This window comes from Oncorhynchus nerka, linkage group LG13 (genome assembly GCF_034236695.1).
Source record: "Oncorhynchus nerka isolate Pitt River linkage group LG13, Oner_Uvic_2.0, whole genome shotgun sequence".
In the NCBI taxonomy this organism is placed as follows: Eukaryota; Metazoa; Chordata; class Actinopteri; order Salmoniformes; family Salmonidae; genus Oncorhynchus; species Oncorhynchus nerka.
This window is the reverse complement of record NC_088408.1, coordinates 30,333,032-30,356,378: the sequence shown is the minus strand read 5'-3', so window position 1 is coordinate 30,356,378 and position 23,347 is coordinate 30,333,032. Positions and strand designations below refer to the sequence as shown.

At 43.2% G+C, this 23,347-nt stretch overlaps 1 protein-coding gene across 2 annotated transcripts; it reads right to left on the bottom strand.

Annotated features, from left to right (window-relative positions):
* Nucleotides 1-173: 173 nt before the first annotated feature.
* Nucleotides 174-18,336, bottom strand: LOC115139333 (WD repeat-containing protein 26-like). 2 transcript variants are annotated; one of them, XM_029676579.2, is made up of 14 exons: nucleotides 17,585-18,336; nucleotides 15,644-15,743; nucleotides 15,023-15,079; nucleotides 10,365-10,501; nucleotides 9,757-9,854; nucleotides 6,705-6,879; nucleotides 6,007-6,145; nucleotides 5,588-5,728; nucleotides 5,127-5,246; nucleotides 4,599-4,744; nucleotides 4,235-4,313; nucleotides 3,956-4,085; nucleotides 3,456-3,650; nucleotides 174-3,368 (listed from the first exon to the last, which is right to left on the bottom strand). In XM_029676579.2, exons 1-14 carry the CDS (start codon nucleotides 17,866-17,868, stop codon nucleotides 3,343-3,345), a joined length of 1,827 nt encoding a protein of 608 aa, XP_029532439.1. In that variant the 5' UTR covers nucleotides 17,869-18,336; the 3' UTR covers nucleotides 174-3,342. The 2 variants fall into 2 exon arrangements, with proteins under 2 accessions (XP_029532439.1, XP_029532440.1); XM_029676580.2 differs by having other exon boundaries at nucleotides 6,723-6,879.
* Between the last annotated feature and the right edge of the window lie 5,011 nt (nucleotides 18,337-23,347).

The following is a 23,347-nucleotide window of genomic DNA, read 5'->3' as shown; positions in this document are numbered from 1 at the left end:
AAAGCATATTTCCCACCTGGGGGCAGTGGTGAGCTAATGTAAAGTGGAATTGAGACATTTGAGTCTATAGATGGAGGTTCTGCAATTAGTCTATGACCTGTATAATAACAGGCCGATAAAATGGCTTCAACACAAATGCATCTCAAATTAGAAATGTATTTCAAACAAGATGGTTTAGTCAAAATAGTCACATTTTATTGGCAACAGATCTTGTTTACCCCTACATTTGGCATTTGATCCCCTCTGATGCACATTTTGCCTCTTTCCTGCCATGTGGATTCTCTGAATTACACCAAATGTCATCAAATTTTCAAGTGACTCAATCAACAATACAAAGTTAAACACAGGAAAATGGAGAGCTCTTTTCAGTCTGGGAACTCAAGCTTTCCTCTAAAGTCTGATGAGACGTATTGTCCCTTCACACTGATCGAAGGTCAGTTTAGCTCTGTACCCCCTCATGAGTATAAGGGACTGTGGATAGGATTGGCTAGGGTAAACTGATCCTGTATCTGTGCTTAGGGAGTGACTATGTTCCAGCCCCTTGGTATTCCGGGCCACAGCTCTTTTTCAAAACCCTGAATGTTTATTGAAAATATGCATACATAACACTTCTCCTACACAACAATACAAAACAGTACAATCACTTTTGTAATAACACATTAAAAACACAAACAGGTCCCCATCCCACAATAACTATTTTAATCTGCTACCAAAAACCCTTACTCCCCCAAAAAGCCCTACCACCTCCAGAGAGAGAAATAGTTATTAGCATCATCAAATCATTAAAATTCCTAGGAACTCAAAAGAACAGAGTAGACACCAAGTTGCATACAGACATAGAATGTCACCAGCAGGTGAATTATAACTTTGTGAAAGCTTCTGGGTTCTTCACTTTTGATTTGCCTCAATTTTTCAGACATGACATAAGGTGTGGATGGAGAGTTCAAGTCCATTCAGTGGTCCAGGAGATGAAAGGGTCAAGAATGGGAGAAACACCATTCCAGACTAACCTTAGACCATGAAATTACACACACCGCCACTTTTGGGTCTCAAGCGTTTTGGTAAGGGCAGAAATGGCAACCGCAACCAACAGTGGCACAAAAATAGACCCCCCCCCCCCCCCCCCCGGTCTTATTCCACAGACATGCAAGTATTGAATCACCGTACAGTCTCTTTTTAAAGGCGAGGGGTAGACAGTTTAAACTCTCTAGACTCTTATAAGGTAACACACTCCCAAAGCATAACCCACCACACTCATATTATATTGGCATGAGTGTTAGTGCGCATATTCACTGATTACATGTAAGAAGTGGTGGATAAGGTAAACATTTTACCCAAAAGACAAAAGGCAAAATGAATTATAAGCGGGATTTTTTAATTTTTTTTTAAAGAGGACACCAGTTGTCTGGTTATATTTTAATATGATAATACAGTGAGGGGTCAACCAAAAAAAATGAAATAAGACCAAAAAATGAAAGTAACAAATTATTTCAGTTCTTTTTAAACATGTAATACCAGTTCACAGAAAATAGTCATTACATACCCCGAATCTGGAGGAAGAAAGCTCTGTATGGTGCTTTCACCACTGATAAGGAGGTCTGGAGAGAAGGAAAGGGGTGTTGTGCAGAAGTCGGTCTCGCTCCGTATGGGCTGTACGTACGTAAAAGTGCAGCTATATGCCTGTGTGCGTTTGAATGTGGGAGGTTGTTTGGTTCTGTAACTTCAATAACGCTGTACTACTGTGTAGGGTTCATGGAATTGTGGCAGGTGATCATATTGAAATTGAGTGTCTGTAGGTGTGACTTGGGGTAGACCTCAAAGCGCAGCGTTGTGTTATGGGTATACATGTGAGTTTGTGGAGTGTTTGTGTTAGGGGGTAGAACGCAAAAAAAAAAAAAAAAAAAAAAAAAATAGTCATTCTACACATGGAACATTAAACCTCTGTCTCCAACACTACAATCGTTAATTCCTCCTCATATGAAATTACCCTTTTCTCACAACACAGTTTACAGCTCGTTAAAATGCATGTCATTCACTTTTTTCCCCTCCACAAAACAGATTTAATTCTGATACCTCAGTGCCTTTCCAATGGTAAGTGGTGGTAAGGAGAAATATAAAAAGCAAAGTCAAATGTAAAAAGAAAAGCCCCAGCTAAAAAAAAAAGAAAGAATTTTCAAAAATGGCTCTAAAGTATTCTTTATTCCACAGATAGATGTCGCTATGGGGCTTTGGATTAATTCTGAATGGGTTTAAAAGCCTCTTTAAAATTTCACGGGGGGGTGTGACTGCTGGTGTGACTAAAAACACAGGTCTGCATGCACCTGCATTCACTCAAACAAACCACACGGAAGCGCACCCAGACACACATTGACACAGAAGGGCACACGCACATACACAAAGAGGAAGGACAGATGCAGTCCTCAGTGTACCGCAAAAGTTGCATGTACAGACCTCTACAGCCAACAGTATGTCCTTCTTAGGGAGATACTCAACACAAGGGTTGCTTCACATGAGACCCCCCCCTCCCCCTCCCCACAGGTAGATCTTGTGGAACTATGTGCTGTGCTGTTAACAGCCGAAGTGGGAGGGGGGAGATGGGGGAGTCAGAGGGTGAGACTTCGTAGCGAGTTTGTTCGTGTTAGACTTTAAGGGATAAAAATAGCTTTTCCTAATTGAGAGCGTATTGTTCACACTGAAGCACTCTACAGCCACTACTCCTAGTTCAAACCTAGGATTCACCTGTTAAATGCTTACTATCGTTAAAAAAAGAAAATCAAAATAAGCATAGCGTTTTACTTTGCCGGTTGGTTGGTTTTGTGCATATTTTCAGCCTTCATCCAACAACTCAAGTGCAAAGAAAAGAGCTAGTCAGAAGGAGAAGATAAAAAAACAAATAGAAGGAAGAGTTGTAATACCCCCCCCCCCCTTCCCACAGACACATGATAGAGCGACAGACGCGGTCCAATTAGTGCGGCTGGTCTGTAATGGCTGTCTGGAGAGATCAGGTGCGGGACACCGTGCCTGTCAGCCAGGCAGGAGGTGGGCTTCCAGGGGAAGATTCAGGGGAGAGCCCCTGGTTTGGCTGTGGCCTTGTTTGGGAGAGGGGTGGAGGAGGAGGAAGCCACAGGGAGTACCAGTGGATTGGATTTTCCGGGTCACTGGTTCTAGATGAAGACCTGGTTTTCTAAGAGTGTGTTCATCCTCACCTCCACAGTTTTGCCAGGTCATGAGACGCAACTGATTTACTTTTATTTCTGTTTTGTTAGGTCTAGGATTCGTTTTGATGTTTATTTGTTGTCGGTTGGTAAAAGAGAAAAAAAGTCTTCCATTCCAAAGTCACCATCAACTGTCCATGTTGCTGCAGTTCTCTGGGGAAAGATGAGGGACATTAATTACTTGTAACACCTTTCGCTGTTTTACAGCCACTGTGCTAACACAATGCTAGTGGTAGTTACCGTTGAGCCCATCCACCTCCTGTGTGTCGAGGAAGGGTGCGGGGCCCCAGACACGCACAGTGCCGTCGTCCGAGGCGGAGGCCATGAGGCCTGGGATGATGGGGTTCCAGCTAACGCAGTTGACTGTGCGAGTGTGCCCTGTCAGCTCAGCGATGGGCAGCTCACTGCGGCGGTGCCAGATATACACCTTATGGTCTGAGGGGGTAAAGTGAGGAGGGGAGGAAGGGTAAGAGAGGGAGAGGAAAGGTGGAGGACGTGAGAGAGGAGAGGAAGAACAATGGTATTAATATTTTTTAAGTGGCAAGGTCAACCTCCCTATTATATGCTGCAAGGCAAAGTCTGCATGTGTTTGTGTTTGAGAGATAATTTGAATGAAACCATAGTGAGGGACACAGAGGTGAACATGTTTGTTCTAGTGCTCAATATCAGTCATTTCCCCAATCCTGAGCATAAGGAGTAGTTGATGCCTAAAATGGTTGCTGTTGGGTCTGTGGGTGTACCTTCGCTGCCGCTGGCAATGAAGTCTTCATTGTGTCCTCCGAAGCAGGAGTGGATGGTGTAGAAGCCCTGGGTCACACCCTGGTACTTCCGAACCAACACCCGGTCCTGCAGATCCCAAAGATGCACTCCCTGTAGGGTGGTGGGGTAATGGGAGCAGTTAGACACTAAAGACAACCATTAGCATTGCCACAAACTCCTTAATCTCCCACCCAGACACTAGTCCAATGCCTCCACACACACACTTCAGTGTTCAAGTATGGCACCATATCCCCACTCACCTGAGTTGCTACATTTAGCAAAGCTAATCTTCCGTTCTTGGAAACAGTGAAAGACATGATAGGATGGTCCTCCTGAACTCTGTAAGAGAAATTCACAACAAAGATGATCAATTACTAGTCTGTGTTCTGTTCAATATCTGCATAAAGAATTGTATATGTAAGATTAGTAATTCAGAGCGCATTAAGTGCTCCAGTATTGCTTAATTTGTATTAATAAATCTAATTATAAAACAATAAACAGCAGGAAACACTGAGTAACTCATGTATCATTTGTTAATATATAAATCATGCATTTATTATTAATACGTCTGTCAACGTGCCCTTTACATATTTTCAGTTATCTACTCATTAATACAGCCCTCACATGTTTCTGTCCGTTAGGTCCTCAAAGTTGTAACCCCGGATCCGCTGGTGTGTGTCAGACGCTAGCACTGTCCTGCCATCCCCCACACACCAGAGGCACTGCACACGTACGCCCTCCCATGAGTCCAACAGGTTACCATCCAGGTCCTACCATAACACAATCAATACATAGGTCCAAATGGATATAGTCCAGATTCTGGGAATCAATCAAATCACACACAGGCCAGTCCATAACGGTATCGCCCATGCTCCTAGAAAATCAGACACACATTTTGGCAATTGCACAAATAGAAACAGACACATTAGATCCTGACAATCTTTTTGGAGGTCAGCAGGTTCCTGTCTAGTCAGCTAATCAATAAAGGTGTCAAGCTGCAAATCTAAAAGTAGCATGTCCATATTCAATGCTGTATTAGTCCCTCCCCACTGTCCTGTATCCTCCTCACAGATCACACACTGGCAGGACAAACTGGAAGAACCAACTGGTATATCTGGTGGATAGATCTCACACACACCCACCAATACTTACACACTGGTAGAATTGTCCCCTCTGTCCCCCGGTGACGAACCGTTTCCCATCAGGGTTCCAAGCCACACTGGTCAGACTGTCCTCGTGGGACTGGCTCATCTTGGTCCGCAACTCTCCCGTCTGCCCAGCAAGGGACAAAAACCACTCAGTCAGTACACAGACACTGAAGAGTTCCCAGCCTGGAGGTCCACTGCACGGCTGTTTTTATCAGTCCCAATAAAATCAGGAACTATCTGGCCAATAAGTTACATGAATTGCCGTTTCTATTTATCTAATTAACTCCAATCAATCCTCGTCCTGGACGGTTGCAGTGTATGCCTGCACCAATAGACAGCGTTGCCAGGCGGTGTGTGTGGGTTGCAATACCTGGCTGTTCCAGTGTGTGTGGGCACGCAGGGATTGTCCATATAGGGATGTCCCAGTGTGTATGTATGTGTGTATAAGTGTGGGGATTGCCATACCGGGACATTCCAGAGCCAGAGTTCAGAGCAGTCATCAGGCCCGCAGGCGATCAGGTAGGTGTCATCAGGGCTCCAGGCTAGGTAGGACACACCGTAGGCATGGCCCTCTAGGGTCCGCAGCAGCTTCAACTGGTGGCTCTCCTAGACACCACACAGACCAGGCTCTGGGTTAGCGCAAAGCACGAATGGGAAGACAGTGGATCAGGGGTCTGCAAGAGGCTTAGTTGCGGTCAATTTGCAATGTGCAAATTATAATTATGTTCACTCCAACAAAAATCATCCTGTGGCTGAATCTAGTTGCCTACACCTGCAGTGGCCATCTTTGCCATTAATGCAGGAGATGACTCATCCTATATGGCATATAGTGGGAATGTACACAGCAGGTGGTGTGGGGGAAATGGGCTCAGCGTGGTACTCACAGGGTCCACCTGCCAGATGATGACGGTAGTGTCTTTGGAGCCGGTGGCCAGCTTCGTGCCGTCGTTGGAGAATTTACAGAACCACACCTCGTTACAATGCTCTGTGAGGATCTGCTGTGTGTAGCACGGAAACTGCTTCCTGTGGGTATGGTCAACCAGGAGAGAGAGGTCATCCAAGGTCCAAGGTTTAAATAAAAAGGCGAGAGAAAATGGGGAGGATGAGAAGAAAATACAAGAGGATAGTGGAGAAAGAAAGGTATAGAATGAAGAGGACAGAGGCACTACGGGTGAGAGGGAGTTGGTAAACGATTGAGGGTGATATTTTATGTCCACTAAACTCCTGTAGTGCGCAAAAGTGACAGAAAAAAAAACATACCATTCCAAACACACAGGACACTGGCGTACAAAACGAGTTCAGAAAATTGCAGCTCGTTATTGCATTTACATGCAATGGTTATACATAGGTTCTGAGCTTTTCCTGACCATGTGGGCCCTGAGTTCCCCCAAGTCAGGTCAAGGGGTCAGGAAAACTCTATAATACACAAAGACCCTATATTAAAACACATGCTTTTCTTTATATCTGCATAGATTATTGCCACCATCTTTACCGATGTGTACTGTAAAAACCGCAGAAAGAAAAGGGTTGTCAGGTATTTTTTTTTTTGCACATTTCATCTGTGTTTGGCAGAAACTGTCACCCTGAGTGCGTTGCTGACCGGCTGCAGACGTGGTCCAGGAGCAAGGTGACAGAGTCCAAGCTGCTGTCCAGTTTGGTATTATGGTAGAGGCAGCGGTCCCTCTGCAGCTCCACAGCCTGTCTCAGCAGGGTCTGCAGCCGGCGTGGCGGCAGCATCACCGACGGGGGCAAGTATGCTGGAGAGGGTTGGAGAAAAGGACCAGAGGCAGGAGTTAAACTATAGTCCAGTCTGAAGTACATCCCTAGATCCCTGCGAAGCCATGTGAGAGTGTGTGTATAAGATAGCCACTCTGTGTGCAATGTGTTTTTAACATGATTTTTGAATGACTACCTCAATCTCTGTAACCCACACATAGCAGACATTGAATATCCCTTTGAGCATGGTAAAGTTATTAATTACACTTTGGATGGTGTATCAATACAGACACCTAGTCACTAAAGACACAGGCATACTTTGGAAACCGCTCAGGGATTTTGCCATGAAGCCAATGGTGACTTTGAAACAGTTAAGAGTTTAATGTATATGCTTGAAGAAAACTGAAGAATCAACAACATTCTAGTTACGCCACAATACTAACCTAATTGACAGAGTGAAAAAAACTAAGCCTATACTGAATACAAATATTCCAAAACATACATTGTTTGCAACAAGGCACTAAAGTAAAGCTGCAACAAATGCGGCACAGCAATTCACTTTTGTCCTGAATACAAAGTGTTATGCTTGGGGCAAATCCAATAAAACACGTTAATTGTTAAGGACTGGAGAGTAAATAATGAAACAGCATGGAGCTAAGTACAGGCAAATCCTAGAGGAAAACCTGCTTCAGTCTGCTTTCCACCAGACACTGGGAGATGAATTCACCTTTCAGCAGACCAAAAACCTAAAACACAAGGCCAAAACTACACTGGAGTTGCTTACCAAGAAGCCAGTGAATGTTCCAAAGTGGGCAAGTTACAAATTTGACTTCAATCTACTTGAATTTCTACGGCAACACTTGAAAATGGTTGACTAGCAATGTTCAACAACCAATTTGACAGATCATTAAAAATGGGCAACTTTTACACAATCCAGGATGGGAAAACTCTTAGAGAGACTTACCCAGAAAGAATTGGTGCCAAGGTGATTCTAACATGTATTGACTCAGGGGGTTGAAAACCAAGATGTGTTCTCTTTTTCAATATTTTACATTTTTATTAACAAATGTTAGAATTTCTTCCGCTTTCACTGATTATTTTGTGTAGATAGTTGACACAAAAAAAAGAAGATACATTTGAATCCCACCTTGTAAATCAAAGTGTGAATATTTTCTCAAGGCACTGTTCAAACAGTGCTCTTGTCAGAAGAGCCTGGTTTGATGAAAATGTGTTTTCTTGTATGCCGAATAAGTCAGATATTGTTGTTGTGGGAGGAGACCAGAAGGAAGTGCTGATTTTGGAAGTGGGCTGCTCATTCCATTGTTACAGGGAGCAGGACTTTTGTGAAAAGTTCTTTCAATACCAGCCCCTAATGTCACGCTTGGAAAGCCTGCGATACAAATGCAAGTTGGTGGCGATTATATTTGGCAGTTTGGGCCACGTACAATACATGTCAAAAGTTTGGACACCTACTCATGCAAGGGTTTTTCTATATTTTTACTATTTTCTACATTGTAGAACAATAGTGAAGACATCAAAACTACGAAATAACACATATAGAATCATGTAGTAAGCAAAAAGTATTAAACAAATCAAAATATATTTTAAGTAGCCTCCCTTTGCCTTGACAGCTTTGCACACTTGGCATTCTCTCAACCAGCTTCATGAGGTAGTCATCTGCAATGCATTTCCATTAACAGTTGTGCCTTGTTATATAGACTTGTTTATACTGTATTATTGACTCTGTTTGTTTTACTCGAGGTGTAACTCTGTGTCGCTGTATGTGTCGAACTGCTTTGTTTTATCTTGGCCAGGTCGCAATTGTAAACGAGAACTTGTTCTCAACTTGCCTACCTGGTTAAATAAAGTTGAAATAAATTTAAAAAGTTCATTTGTGGAATTTTTCCTTCTTAACGCATTTGAGCCAATCGGTTGTGTTGTGACATAGTAGGGGTGGTAGACAGAAGGTAGCCCTATTTCGTAAAAGACCAAGTCCATATTATGGCAAGAACAGCTCAAATAAGCAAAGAGAAATGACAATGCATCATTACTTTAGGACATGAAGGTCAGTCAATGTGGAAAATTTCAAGAACTTTGAAAGTTTCTTCAAGTGTAGTCGCAAAAACCATCAAGCTGAAACTGGCTGTCATGAGAACCGCCACAGGAAAGGAAGATGCAGAGTTACCTCTGCTGCAGAGGATAAGTTCATTAGAGTTAACAGCCTCAGAAATTGCAGCCCAAATAAATGCTTCCGAGTTCAAGTCACAGACGCATCTCAGCATCAGACTGCATGAAATCAGGCCCTCAGCGTCGAATTGATGCAAAGAAACCACTACTAAAAGGACACCAATAATATGAAGATACTTGTTTGGACCAAGAAACACGAGCAGTGGACATTAGACCAGTGGAAATCTGTCCTTTGGTCTGAGTCCAACTGCCATGTCTTTTTGAGACGCAGAGTAGCTGAACTTTTTTGGTTACTACATGATTCCATGTGTGTAATTTCATAGTTTTGATGTCTTCTTGAATCCCCGAGCAGACAAGGTAAGGTATCCCCCTTCCCTATTGCTCTACAATGTAGAAAATAGTAAAAATAAAGAAAAACCCTTGAATGAGTAGGTGTCCAAACTTTTGACTGGTTCTGTACGTAGGCTTATGGTACATGGCCTTCAGATTACAGGCCTACTTAAGAGTAGAGCAAAACAACTGGCTAGGTAGTCTGCTCTGTTCCAGCTGTTATGGGCAGCCTAACTGTGTGGAGGAAAAGGTGCTTTTTGTTTCCTTACGTGTCCTTGCATCAAAGACCTTTGAAATATTTGAATATTTTATTACGTAATGTGATTTGTGGATTCAAATATTTTACTATGTAATGTGATTTGTGGATTCAAATAAAGTATTTAAAATGTCAGTGTTCTCACTCTGTAGCTTGTCCAGTAGTCGGCAGCGGGAATTTGTGCCTTTGCCCTCCCACTCAGTCTTAGCGCGCAGGTCCTCTGCATGGCTACACATCAGATACCTACACAACACAATGTGAATCAGACTACAACACACACCTCTGGATACATCACTGTTATGCATAACCCATAATAACAGTATCACTAACCTGTATTTACCGTAGTAACACTGTATAACCTGGTTATTACTCCAAAGACACAGATTGAACTAGGACAATGTGACGAATGATCAACCACTGATGCAAAGTTGGTTGTTAGTTTGTCCTTATAATCCATGTCTTCAATAACTGCCTAATGGACAGACTGATATACCTACTGAGTGTCTTTATGCAGCAGTTGGCATTATTGTTTTATTTTCATGCTGATTATTTGGATGCTGTCCACGTTGTACTTGACAGCGTAAAAGTTGATGATTAACATAAGTCAAGTAGTCAACACAAGTCAATCAAGTGATAGATGAACTGAGTATGTGAATCCTGTTTGCGATAGTTGATTGATGTGATCAGAAGGGACTACAACGGCATACTGACTGCGCATGTGTGTGTGGGGGGCACTGTTATGTGATGACGTACCCGCTGAGAACATGGATGCGGTCTGTGTTATACTTGAGCGGTGTGAGCTCTCCCCTGAGCACCTGCAACGCCTCGAGAACCTTCCCGTCCTCCAGGTACTCCAGATACTTCTGCTGCAGGAGCAGGAACTTCATACGCTATAGAGAGAGGGAGGGAAGGAAAGGGGTAGAGATAGATGGAGAAGAGAAAGGTCGAGATGGAGAGGGTTGAGGAAGTATGAGAAAATGAGTGGGAGGAGGGGTGTTGATAGATTCAAAACAACCCCCCGACGACTAATCCTGTGCTCCAAAGGAGGCAGGCACTCATACCAACATCGTTTGTGTGACAGGCAGCATTGCCATGGTGAGAGTAAACAGGCGCCTATGGTTGGACTTGGGGGCACATGGTGGGCGTTGGCTTAACCCCAGAGACCTCACTATGCCAGCTGTAACTGGCCACTTCCTTGTTCAAGTTAATACTTGTAACAACAAACAAGTGTGTTAACCTGTCTGGGTATTTTGGTCAGTTGTGATACTTCTGGTATTAATAAAAGGGAGTCTGTCTTATCATGGGCCTGCGGTGTCTATCACAGTCCAAGAAACGAGGTAACGCACCGTAAAACAGACACATATGTTTTCAATTATATCTATGACTCTGGTATGTAAATTACCATCATCAAGTGCCAACCATAATCATAAGAGCAGCCATTCCAGGTTGACATACACTACATGACCAAAAGTATGTGGACACATGCTCGTCAAACATCTTATTCCAAAATCATGGACATTAGCATGGAGTTGGTGTTGTGTGATTAGGCCTGGCTCACAGTTGGCGTTCTAAATCATCCCAAAGGTGTTCGACGGGGTTGAGGGCAGGGCTCTGTGCAGGCCAGTCTAGTTATTCCACACCAATCACGGCAAACCATTTCTGTATGGACCTCGCTCAGTGCACAGGGTTATTGTCATGCAGAAACAGGAAAGGCATAATCATTTAGAATGTCATTGCATGCTGTAACATTAAGTTTTCCCTTCACTGAAACTAAGGGGTCTAGCCGAACCATGAAAAACAGCCCCAGGGTTATTATTCCTCATTCACCAAACTTTACAGTTGGCACTAGGCATTGGAGCTGGTAGCGTTCATCACTCCAGAGAACGCATTTCCACTGCTCCAGGGTCCAATGGCGGCAAGCTTTACACCAGTCCAGCCAACGCTTGGCATTGTGCATGGTGATCTTAGGCATTGTGCGAGGCTGCTCAGCCATGGTAATCCATATCCTGAAGCTCCCGACAAACAGTTGAGGTTGCTTCCAGAGGCAGTCTGGAACTCTGTAGTGTGTGTTGCAACCGAGGAGAGACTTCAGCCGTCGAGTTCTTTGAGTGTGGCCTACCCCTTCGTGGATGAGCTGTTGTTGCTCCTAGACATTGTCACTGCAAAATAACAGCACTTACAGTTGACCGGGGCAGCTTTAGCAGGGCAGAAATTTGACAAACTGACTTTATGGAAAGGTGGCATCCTATGCCAGTGCCACACTACAATTCACTGAGCTCTTCAGTAAGGCCATTCTACTGACGTTTGTCCATGGCTGTGCCATGACTGTCCTGATCAGGTCAGGTTACAGGAGACCACAACCCTACAGATTATCTCTCAACCCCAACAGAGGAGGAGAGATCTAGGGGTCTGAAGATGTGGGGGTTTTATGACCCCTCACACCCCTGGTAAATCTCAGGCCACAGACAAATTCCTTTGTCCTGTTACTATGGAGAACCAGCCTCAGAACATTAAACATGAAATAAAGGGTGGTCATGACAATAGATGGAATATGAAAATGTATGTCATTTTTGTTTTGTTATTAAAAGGTTAATAGATGACGTTATTACGAAAACGTTGTAATGTGAAGGGTTTTTCTACTATATGTTTGATGTTTATACATTGTAAGTTGTATGGAAAATATCCAAATCGAAGAGAATGTTTTGGGGAAGATGAAATGTTTAGTTATTTGTCTAAAATTGGATTTGAATCAAATCTAGACCATGTCTCATTAACTTGGTACGCCCGGAGAATTGCGCTAAAGGCAGTTACGCCCACTTCGGACCCAAGGGTATAAAACCCGTGAGTGAAGACTTCACAGGTGACTACGTGACCCAAGCTGCAGCAAAGGTCTAAAAAGTCAATGAACCCAGAACGCAACGCAAGTTTGAAGACAAATAAATTATTTTCTACCCAAGCTACGGATGAGTAGCTGTGTCTAAGCGGGTGAATTCAAGTCGAACCACCTAGCCTCCATCTCCCATCGAATCATGGTATCTAACGGGTTTCCTATGCTGTGAGCTCTGAGCTACAGAGCTGTCTGTCCTCAGAAGACCCCTTCCAGAGCAAAGGGTGAGGGAACAGACTCCTAAGCCAAAAGGACACCGACATCGGGAGGACGACCAGAGAGGTGCGCCGGAGTAGTGAGTCCTCGAGCAGCCTGACCGGTCCACGCAGAGAATCCTCTGAGATCATCCCCACGCAATTACATCATTATATTCTGACCCATAAGAGCAGCAGTTTGGGGCAAGTCTAGGGTTAGAATAGCATAGCTGACAAATTCACCCAAATGTATATTTCTTGTGTACTTTCTTTTTTCTCTCTCTGTTTGAAATCCCCATTTTGGGTAGTGTGTTGGCCCGTTATACTAAGTGTGTTGGCCCGTTATACTAAGTTCTAATCAATAGCCTATAATGTGTTTTGTCTATCTTTTATCATCATTTCAGCTTTTTAGTAAATAAATATTCAACTAAGATTTGTGTGGTAGGAACTCATTGGTGAGACCCGGGTCCGTGCAGATTCACGGCTATACGACATTCAGAACGAGATTGGTAGAGGTAACTGGTTAATTAGCGGCTGTTGTAAAATCGATATTCTGAGAGTTAATTTGGGAAATAGAAACCCAATAAAAACTAGTTTTCCCATGGTGCCCCAGGTTACTGAGTTAATAATTGCTTGACTCAGTTAATCACGCAATTAGAAACTTTAATCATTCGATGAACAACAGTCATCACATTAACTAATGAAATAGCCAAATCCACTCATTTGAAGGGGTGTCCACATACTTTTGTGTGAGTAAATATTGCGTGCTGTACCCATGGGAGAGGAAACTCCTATAATTTACAAATCACAGAAGCGCTGAATGATATACAGTACCAGTCAAAAGTTGTGCCTTAAATTCTAAATAAAGCACTGACAGTGTCACCAGCAAGGCACCATCACCTCCATGCTTCATGGTGGGAACCACACATGTGGAGATCATCCGTTCACCTAATTTAGTTGGAACCAAAAATTTCAAAGTTGGACTCATCAGACAAAAGGACAGATTTCCAACGGTCTAATGTCCATTGCTTGGATTTCTTGGCCCAAGCAAGTCTCTCCTTCTTATTGGTGTCCTTTAGTAGTGGTTTCTTTGCAGCAATTCGACCATGAAGGCCTGATTCATGCAGTCTCCTCTGGACAGTTGATATTGAGATGTGTTTGTTACTTGAACGCTGAGAAGCATTTATTTGGGCTGTAATCTGAGGTATAGTTAACTCTAATGAACTTATCCTCTGCAGCAGAGGTAACTCTGGGGCTTCCTTTCCTGTGGCGATCCTCATGAGAGTCAGTTTAATCACAGTGCTTGATGGTTTTTGCGATTGCACTTCAACGGTCTTGAAATGTTCCGCATTGACTGACCTTCATGTCCTAAAGTAATGATGGCCTGTCGTTTCTGTTTGCGAATTTGAGCTGTTCTTGCCATAATAGGGCTTGGTCTTTTTCCAAATAGGGCTACCTTCTGTATACCACCCCTACACTGTCACAACACAACTGATTGGCTCATACGCATTAAGGAAAGAAATTCCACAAATTCACTTTTAACAAGGCACACCTGTTAACTCAAATGAATTCTAGGGGACTACCTCATGAAGCTGGTTAACAGAATGCCAAGAGTGCAAAGCTGTCACCAAGGTGGCTACTTTGAAAAATCTCAAATATGTTTAACACTACATGATTCCATGTGTGTTACTTCATAGTTGATGTCTTCACTAATATTCTACAACGTAGAAGATAGTATAAATAAAATAAAAACACTTGAATGAGTAGGTGTCCAAACTGTTGACTGGTCCTGTATATGAACTCCATTTCAGGGCTCCATCAGAATATGCATGGATATTTGTTGTTCTTGTCAAATAATACTAGTGGTGGCAAAATGTAATTGAGAAACATTCCCTACACTTACCATCTGACAAGCAAATGACTAAATGCAGGACATTATACCCCCATGTATGAGGATATCTGTTTTAAACATTCCAGTCAGTCCCTCCAAGGCATTCCGGGAAACACTTGAAATTCCACAGCCAGAAAGGATATGCCTCACAAAGGGGGGACTATATATTTAAATGATTTAGCAGACGTTCCTATCTAGAGCAACATACAGGAGCAATTAGTGTTAAGTGGCTTGCTCAAGGGCATACAGGCACCTAGTCGGCTTGAGGATTCTAACCAGAAACCTTTTGCAGTTACTAGCCTAACGCTCTTAGCCGCTAGGCTACCTGCCACCGACTTTCTAATCTAGAACAGTCAGGTTTGGGAAAGACTCGTTCTAGAACCTGTGTATACCCTTTCACTGCATGGCTGAATGTCTATGAGGTCAGGTTTGGGCTTACCACAATAGCGTTCGGAGAATGCATCAGTGCTCTCAGCTCGTTGAGATCATTCTCAGCCTGGACCAAAACAAAGAGAGGGGCAGGGGGAGACAAATAGTTGGCTCAGCACTTCCTCTCCACAAAAACAGCAAATCAAAACAGTTTACCACTACAAGGCACCACCAGTAACAACACTTTCTCAGTGTAGGAAGTCAAAAAATTTAATTTTCACGGAGTGTGGAGCCATTTTATATCTGTACATTTATGGGATAAAAAATGTAATATGATGTACATTTTTACAAACAGAAGGCTCTTGGAATGAGAGCATTTTGTGTCAATGTAGAAGAGAAAGTTCAGCCAAAGGAGCTAGTTTTATAATCAAATAACGCATTCCTAAAAAAACCTTACTAGGAACGTACATATACGTACATAACTCTTTGTTTCACAGAGTTCCAATCTTTTATTGATTGGCACCTATGTTTATTAATAGCACTGTTCATCTACTCCATATGTAGACTAACATTGGTGTTGTACATGTGATAGATACTTACACTTAGTAACAGAACCATGTTATCGGTACTGTCTCTAAACTTAAGCGTAGCATTACAGGTGCAGGTGTAACTATGGTAACCAGGGACCCACCTTGTCCCACTCCCCCTCCATGACGTGGTTGCGGAACTTCGTGGCTGAGGTATGTTCCAGTCTGCAGCCCGACTCCTGCATCAGCAGGTCCACTGTTTGACTGCGGAGAAGAGAGGGGGGAAACGTTACCTCACCTGTTTCCTGCAAAGTTAACTGAACATTAGAACAACAAGACAGACAAGAACAGACAGAATGTAAAGGAACTGAAATGTCAGCCCAAAATCCGATTGATCACAGAGGTGGATTAAACACAGATAGCCTAAATGTTTGCTTATAGCAAACGTTTGCTTAATGTTGGCCAACAAGACAGACAATGGAATGTTATACCAGACAGACAAAGGAAAGAATGAGGGAGAAAAACAAACATAACATCTAAAACCATATCCACCAATAAGAGAAGTGGCATTTGTTATCATTCTAGACCAGACAACTGTGAGTGCTATAAGTGTGCTGAAAAGGTGTCTGTGCTAAAAATGGAGTGGAGGGGGTGTACTGACGCCAAGGCATGATGACATCATCCTCAGGTATCAAAGAAGAGTGGCGCAGCAGAGTGTTTTCAGCTTCACCCTGCTGTGTCCGACATGGTTCTCACTTGCCGTTCCACATTTGAAACGTTGGGTCGTCAGGTCCATAGCAGACAATGCATATTTCCCATATAAAGACACTGTGTAATGTCAGTCCCACTTCCACACAGTCAGTGGCGAGCAGTAGCAGCCTGGGTCTATCGAACACTGCATTAAGAGTTCATTATGGTGACAGGGGCCGATTTAGCCATGGAGGGCTCAAAATATCGTTTTTCCTGTCGAGTCCTGATGGGTTCAGCTTGCGCCATCTATTATTAGATTCAACCAACGTTTCTAATCTAAAACTGCTGGGGAAGCCGTTCTGACTACTTCACCAGCCACCAATAATGATAAAACGAGGTAAATATCACTGACTTAAAGTGCGACGTCCTTATATGCACTACTGACATTGTTGACATGAGTGATACAGACTATTATTTGCAGACAAATAAATGACAACGTCTGATCACATAAGTAGATCGAAAGAAACGCAACAGTGCAGTGGTATGATAAGGGGGCTGTAGATAGATAATGGTTGTTGTCGTTGAAGACGACCGCCACTCATAAGAACCACTGAGTGGATACAAAATGACCCGTCCGGTTTTCTACTTTACAACAATTTATCAAGCAAAACTTATACCGATGTTCCCTTTGTAAACACCAAATGTCAATGTAATAATAAAACCAAAGCATCGAAAGGGACAAATAAGGGATAACATACAACGAAAAACGAATCGCCGCTCTATTGTTGTTCTCCCTACGCACTTTTGCGCAATCCTCTAAATGCAGATATTTCGTTGCAGAAAACTACTTTACGTGGTGCCACAGTATAAATAACAGGCCAAATTTAATCGGCCCTCGTGACAGGCTATGGTTAAATACCTCCTATGGTTATACGTAATTTGTAGCCACACAAGTCATTATGGATGTTTCGCTGGATTACAAGGTGATGTAATGCGATTTCAATCCGTGTAAAAAAAAAATATATCGCTAGATAACGTCAATACAACCCACAATACTCATAGTTCAACTAACTAGCTAGCCTAGCTACTCACTGAAGAAAGTTGGTTCGAGGTAAATGTAGCCAAACAAATTGTGTTTTTATTCTGTATAAACGTGATAATAACCCCCATAACGAAGGCTATGTAACATTTAGTTGCGCTATCTAGCTACCACTCCGTATTGTGCAAGATGGACCCCTTCTCCTTCAACTGACGTTAGCCTGCTAGCTAACTACCCCCTCCCCCATGTTTGTCCGTCAACCGCAGAATTCGGTTAAACTGCCCCCATGCAGTTTCGCTCAAAACACTTACAAATATTTAATGTGCTTGTATACTTCAGTGACTTTTCGTTCGAATGACACATCGTGTAAACTTACTTTAGCCCTAACCCGTCGAGATGTTGTCCTATTAATCGAATGACATCTTCCTCAGACTGCGAAAGTCGTTTCTTCTTTTTCATGGAGCCAACCTCCGAACCCGAGGATGTGGAGGCGACACAGGTCCCAGACCCCAGTCCGGCTCCAACACTATTCCCATTGTTTGTGCTGGTTAGAACCCCATTGGAGTGCGTTCCCACAGCCGAGGATGACTCCCCGTTTTGTGCGCTGTTCAGGCAGGAAAGCTCCGAATCCTGTCCTTGTCCTTCCCCGTTTGATTGCATGTTATTGCCGCTAAGATTGTTGACAGGGGTTATGTTAAAGTGAATAGCAGAGGTGGCTTGGTGATGCGGAGAAGTAGTAGTAAATCCCAAAACAACTCCAGAAAGGCCTGTCGCAACTGTTGAAGCCCCGGGCTCTCCTGCTCCCTCCGCCGCCGAGGCTCGGTGTTTCTTCCGCGGGGGCGGCGACGCTCCGTCGGTGTCCGAGCCGGAGGAGAAGGAAGCGGAGGCCAGAGTTTCCTCACCGAGAGCGGCCGTGATTAGAAGCCGGCGAAGCCCCGGGTGGGAAAGGAGGTCTTAGCTCCCAGGATTCAGCCCTCGTAACCGGCTGAGAACGCACCGACTCTGTGGTAACTAGTCCCCTCAGTCGCTCCGTTTTTGTTGTTGTTTCTCTCAAAACAGCTGCAACCCCCTAATGGAGTCCAGAAACACATCATTGGTCCAGACACGCTAACATTACCGGAAATTCATATATTACCCTGCTTCCGGGTAGAACTATATAACCAATAGGTGGCGCATGAGAACCAATTTCGCATATTGATTGTTTTTATGATAACAATAAATACATTATGAGAAAATGGCATACAGAAATTTCTTCAGATACATATAATTAATTCGTGATGTTCTACTCATTGTTTGTGTTTTTATTAGAGGGGTCACTATGAGGAAACAGCCAGGATGATCGATCCGTGTACGGCTCGTTCAAACAAAAACTGAATTTAAACAACGAAGACAGATAATCAAATTAATCGTTTTTCTGGCGTACAGTCTCACGGTGTGTTGCAGTGCTTCCAAAACCAAAACAATTGCAAATATGTGATATTCTGAAAACCAACAATTACTATAGTTTTTTGAAAGCATTGCGAAGTAATACGACATACATCCGTTTTTAGTCTTCTCAGTGGATCTGTGGATCTGTTACACGTCTTCCTCTTAAAGTTGAATCTGAACTGAATGTTTGAGAGCTTTACAATGGGGTGAAAAACAGTCACATAGTCATAGTCACATCCTCATACTGTCTCATAGTCCCTTCCTGTGAGGCATAATGCTTCAAGGAGAAAATATGCAGTCTGCCAGATTTTCAGTTCGTTTAGTATGGGATGCAAACTGCATACATGGTGCAACAATGACCCCCAGAGGCCAGAAATAATACTGCAATTCACTGTCATTTCACTGTGCTGAGGATTGCAGAAATACTGTACGGTAGTAGGTTGAAATACACAGACAATGGCAACCCATCATTCAGGGCTGTTTTGAGCACCACATTTTTTTTGCAATTTATATATATATATACACACACTACCGTTCAAAAGTTTGGCGTCACTTAGAAATGTCATTTGTTTTTTAAAGAAAAGCAATTTTTTTGTCCATTAAAATAACATAAAATTGATCAGAAATACAGTGTAGACATTGTTAATGTTGTAAATTACTATTGTAGATGGAAACGTCTGATTGTAATGGAATATCTACATAGGCGTACAGAGGCCCATTATCAGCAACCATCACGCCTGTGTTCGAATGGCACATTGTGTTAGATAATCCAAGTATATCATTTTAAAAGGCTAATTGATCATTTAAAAACTCTTTTACAATTATGTTAGCACAGCTGAAAACTGTTGTCCTGATTAAAGAAGCAATACAACTGGCCTTCTTTAGACTAGTTTGTGGGTTCGATTACAGGCCATTTTTAGCAGTAGTGTATATTTCAATATGTATTTTTTGGGGGCTTGCCTAGTTGGCATTAATACGTGTCACATATCAGTTTGCAAACAATGTAAAAAAAAAAGTATAATTCAGTTAATAAAGCTGCATACACACATGGTCTGTTTTCTGTTTTCTTGAGGCATCTCCAAAATGCAGGTGTTTCAGCCTAGCTCAGTGCTTTCTGTGGTGGTGGGGTGAGCCAGCAGAAAATAGGAGCATTGTGCCATGATTGGCTCAGTGTTCTGTCACTCATGGGGACAGTACGTCATCACCAAGTTTAAGTGCTTAGTAAGGGTAGACATCCAAAATTTCTAACCCTTTAATTCCTGCCATAGAGTTATAATACAATAATATAATAATAACAAAAAGTCTATATACAGTGAGTGCAAATGAGGTAAGTTAAGGAAATAAATAGGCCATGGTGGCGAAGTAATTACAATATAGCAATTAAACACTGGAATGGTAGATCGGCAGAAGATGAATGTGCAGGTAGAGATACTGGGGTGCAAATCAAATAAAATGTTATTTGTCACATACACATGGTTAGCAGATGTTAGTGCGAGTGAAGCGAAATGCTTGTGCTTCTAGTTCCCACAATGCAGTAATAACCAACAAGTAATCTAGCTAACAATTCCAAAACTACTACCTTATAGACACAAGTGTAAGGGGATAAAGAATATGTACATAAAGATATGAATGAGTGATGGTACAGAGCGGCATAGGCAAGATACAGTAGATGGTATTGAGTACAGTATATACATATGAGATGAGTATGTAAACAAAGTGGCATAGTTAAAGTGGCTAGTGATACATGTATTACATAAGGATGCAGTAGATGATATAGAGTACAGTATATGCGTATACATATGAGATGAATAATGTAGGGAACATTATATTAGGTAGCATTGTTTAAAGTGGCTAGTGATACATTTTACATCATTTCCCATCAATTCCCATTATTAAAGTGGCTGGAGTTGAGTCAGTGTGTTGGCAGCAGCCACTCAATGTTAGTGGTGGCTGTTTAACAGTCTGATGGCCTTGAGATAGAAGCTGTTTTTCAGTCTCTCAGTCCCAGCTTTGATGCACCTGTACTGACCTCGCCTTCTGGATGATAGCGGGGTGAACAGGCAGTGGCTCGGGTGGTTGCTGTCCTTGATGATCTTTATGGCCTTCCTGTGACATCGGGTGGTGTAGGTGTCCTGGAGGGCAGGTAGTTTGCCCCCGGTGATGCGTTGTGCAGACCTCACTACCCTCTGGAGAGCCTTACGGTTGTGGGCGGAGCAGTTGCCGTACCAGGCGGTGATACAGCCCGACAGGATGCTCTCGATTGTGCATCTGTAGAAGTTTGTGAGTGCTTTTGGTGATAAGCCGAATTTCTTCAGCCTCCTGAGGTTGAAGAGGCGCTGCTGCGCCTTCTTCACGATGCTGTCTGTGTGGGTGGACCAATTCAGTTTGTCTGTGATGTGTACGCCGAGGAACTTAAAACTTACTACCCTCTCCACTACTGTTCCATCGATGTGGATAGGGGGGTGTTCCCTGAAGTCCACAATCATCTCCTTAGTTTTGTTGACGTTGAGTGTGAGGTTATTTTCCTGACACCACACTCTTGAGGACCCTCAAAGGAGCAAAATAAATAAATACCAGTATGGGGATGAGGTAAGTAGATAGATGGGCTGTTTACAGATAGGCTATGTACAGGTGCAGTGATCTGTAAACTGCTCTGACAGCTGGTGCTTAAAGTTAGTGAGGGAGATGTGAGTCTCCAGCTTCAGAGATTTTTGCAATTCGTTCCAGTCATGGGCAGCAGAGAACTGGAAGGAAAGACAACCAAAGGAGGAATTGGCTTTGGGGGTGACCAGTGAGATATACCTGCTGGAGCGCGTGCTACGAGTGGGTGCTGCTATGGTGACCAGTGAGCTGAGATAAGACGGGGCTTTACCTAGCAGAGACTTGTAGATAACCTGTAGCCAGTGGGTTTGGCGACGAGTATGAAGCGAGGGCCAACCAACGAGAGCGTACAGGTTGCAATGGTGGGTAGTGTATGGGGCTTTGGTGACAAAGCGGATGGCACTGTGATAGACTGCATCCAGTTTGTTGAGTAGAGTGTTGGAGGCTATTTTATAGATGACATCACCGAAGTCGAGGATCGGTAAGATGGTCAGTTTTACGAGGGTATGTTTGGCAGCATGAGTGAAGGATGCTTTGTTGCGATATAGGAAGCCGATTCTAGATTACATTTTGGATGGGAGATGCTTAATGTGAGCCTGGAAGGAAAGTTTACAGTCTAACCAGATACCCAGGTATTTGTAGTTGTCCACGTATTCTAAGTTAGAGCCGTCCAAGTATACAGAATGGTGTCGTCTGCGTAGAGGTGGATCAGAGAATCACCAGCAGCAAGAGCAACATCATTGATGTATACAGAAAAGAGAGTCGGCCTGAGAATTGAACCCTGTGGCACACCCATAGAGACTGTCAGAGGTCCAGACAACAGGCCCTCCGATTTGACACACTGAACTCTATCAGAGAAGTAGTTGGTAAACCAGGCGAGGCAATCATTTGAGAAACCAAGGCTGTCGAGTCTGCCAATAAGAATGTTGTGATTGACAGAGTCGAAAGCCTTGGCCAGGTCGATGAATACGGCTGCACAGCAATGTCTCTTATCGATTGTGGTTATGATGTCGTTTAGAACCTTGAGCGTGGCTGAGGTGCACCCATGACCAGCTCTGAAACCAGATTGCATAGCGGAGAAAGTATGGTGGGAATCGAAATGGTCAGTAATCTGTTTGTTAACTTGGCTTTCGAAGACCTTAGAAAGACAGGGTAGGATAGATATAGGCCTGTAGCAGTTTGGGTCTAGAGTGTCACCCCCTTTGAGGAGGGGGATGACCGCGGCAGCGTTCCAATATTTGGAAATCTCAGACGATACGAAAGAGAGGTTGAACAGGCTAGTAATAGGGGTTGCAACAATTTCGGCAGATAATTTTAGAAAGAGAGGGTCCAGATTCTCTAGCCCGGCTGATTTGTAGGGGTCCAGATTTTGCAGCTCTTTCCGAACATCAGCTATCTCGATTTGGGTAAAGGAGAAATGGTGGGGGCTTTGGCGGGTTGCTGTGGAGGATGCCGGGCAGTTGACCGGGGTAGGGTTAGCCATGTGGAAAGCATGGCCAGCCGTAGAGAAATGCTTATTAAAATTCTCAATTATAGTGGACTTATCGGTGGAGTGGCTGTGTGTTTTTTTTCCAGAGTTCTCACCATAAATCCAGAAAATGCCACTTTGATGACAAAATTTGCCCACGAAGACCTGCTGTGCCACCTTCACAAGGTGAGTCCAATAATGTATTGTATGCTGCTGCATAAGGATGTAATATGCAAGGGAGATATGTATACTGTAGCTAAGAAAGTAATACTAAGTGTATGTTGTGTAGTAAGTCGTTAGTAGCCCATGTGTACTCTAATAATTTGGTGTATTTTCACCAACGAGGTATTGTAAACACATTGTTTGTGGCCCGGTGTGTGCTTGTTTGCAGACCTTTTTTGTACAGATTTGACAGTGCTACTGATAGCCGTGGTGGCGCTGGGCTTGCACGTGAAAATTCAGCACACACAACATTCTATTATAGAATTGTGTTTTTTGACGTGTCAAATGAAAAGCCTATTTAACACGTCAAATAGTGCTATATGACATGCCTCTTTTTTGACACGCAACGACCCAAACAGTGTTCAATGTGCCTCACCCTAATAATTTGTGCTATTTTCACCTCTTCAGTTCTCCTACTGT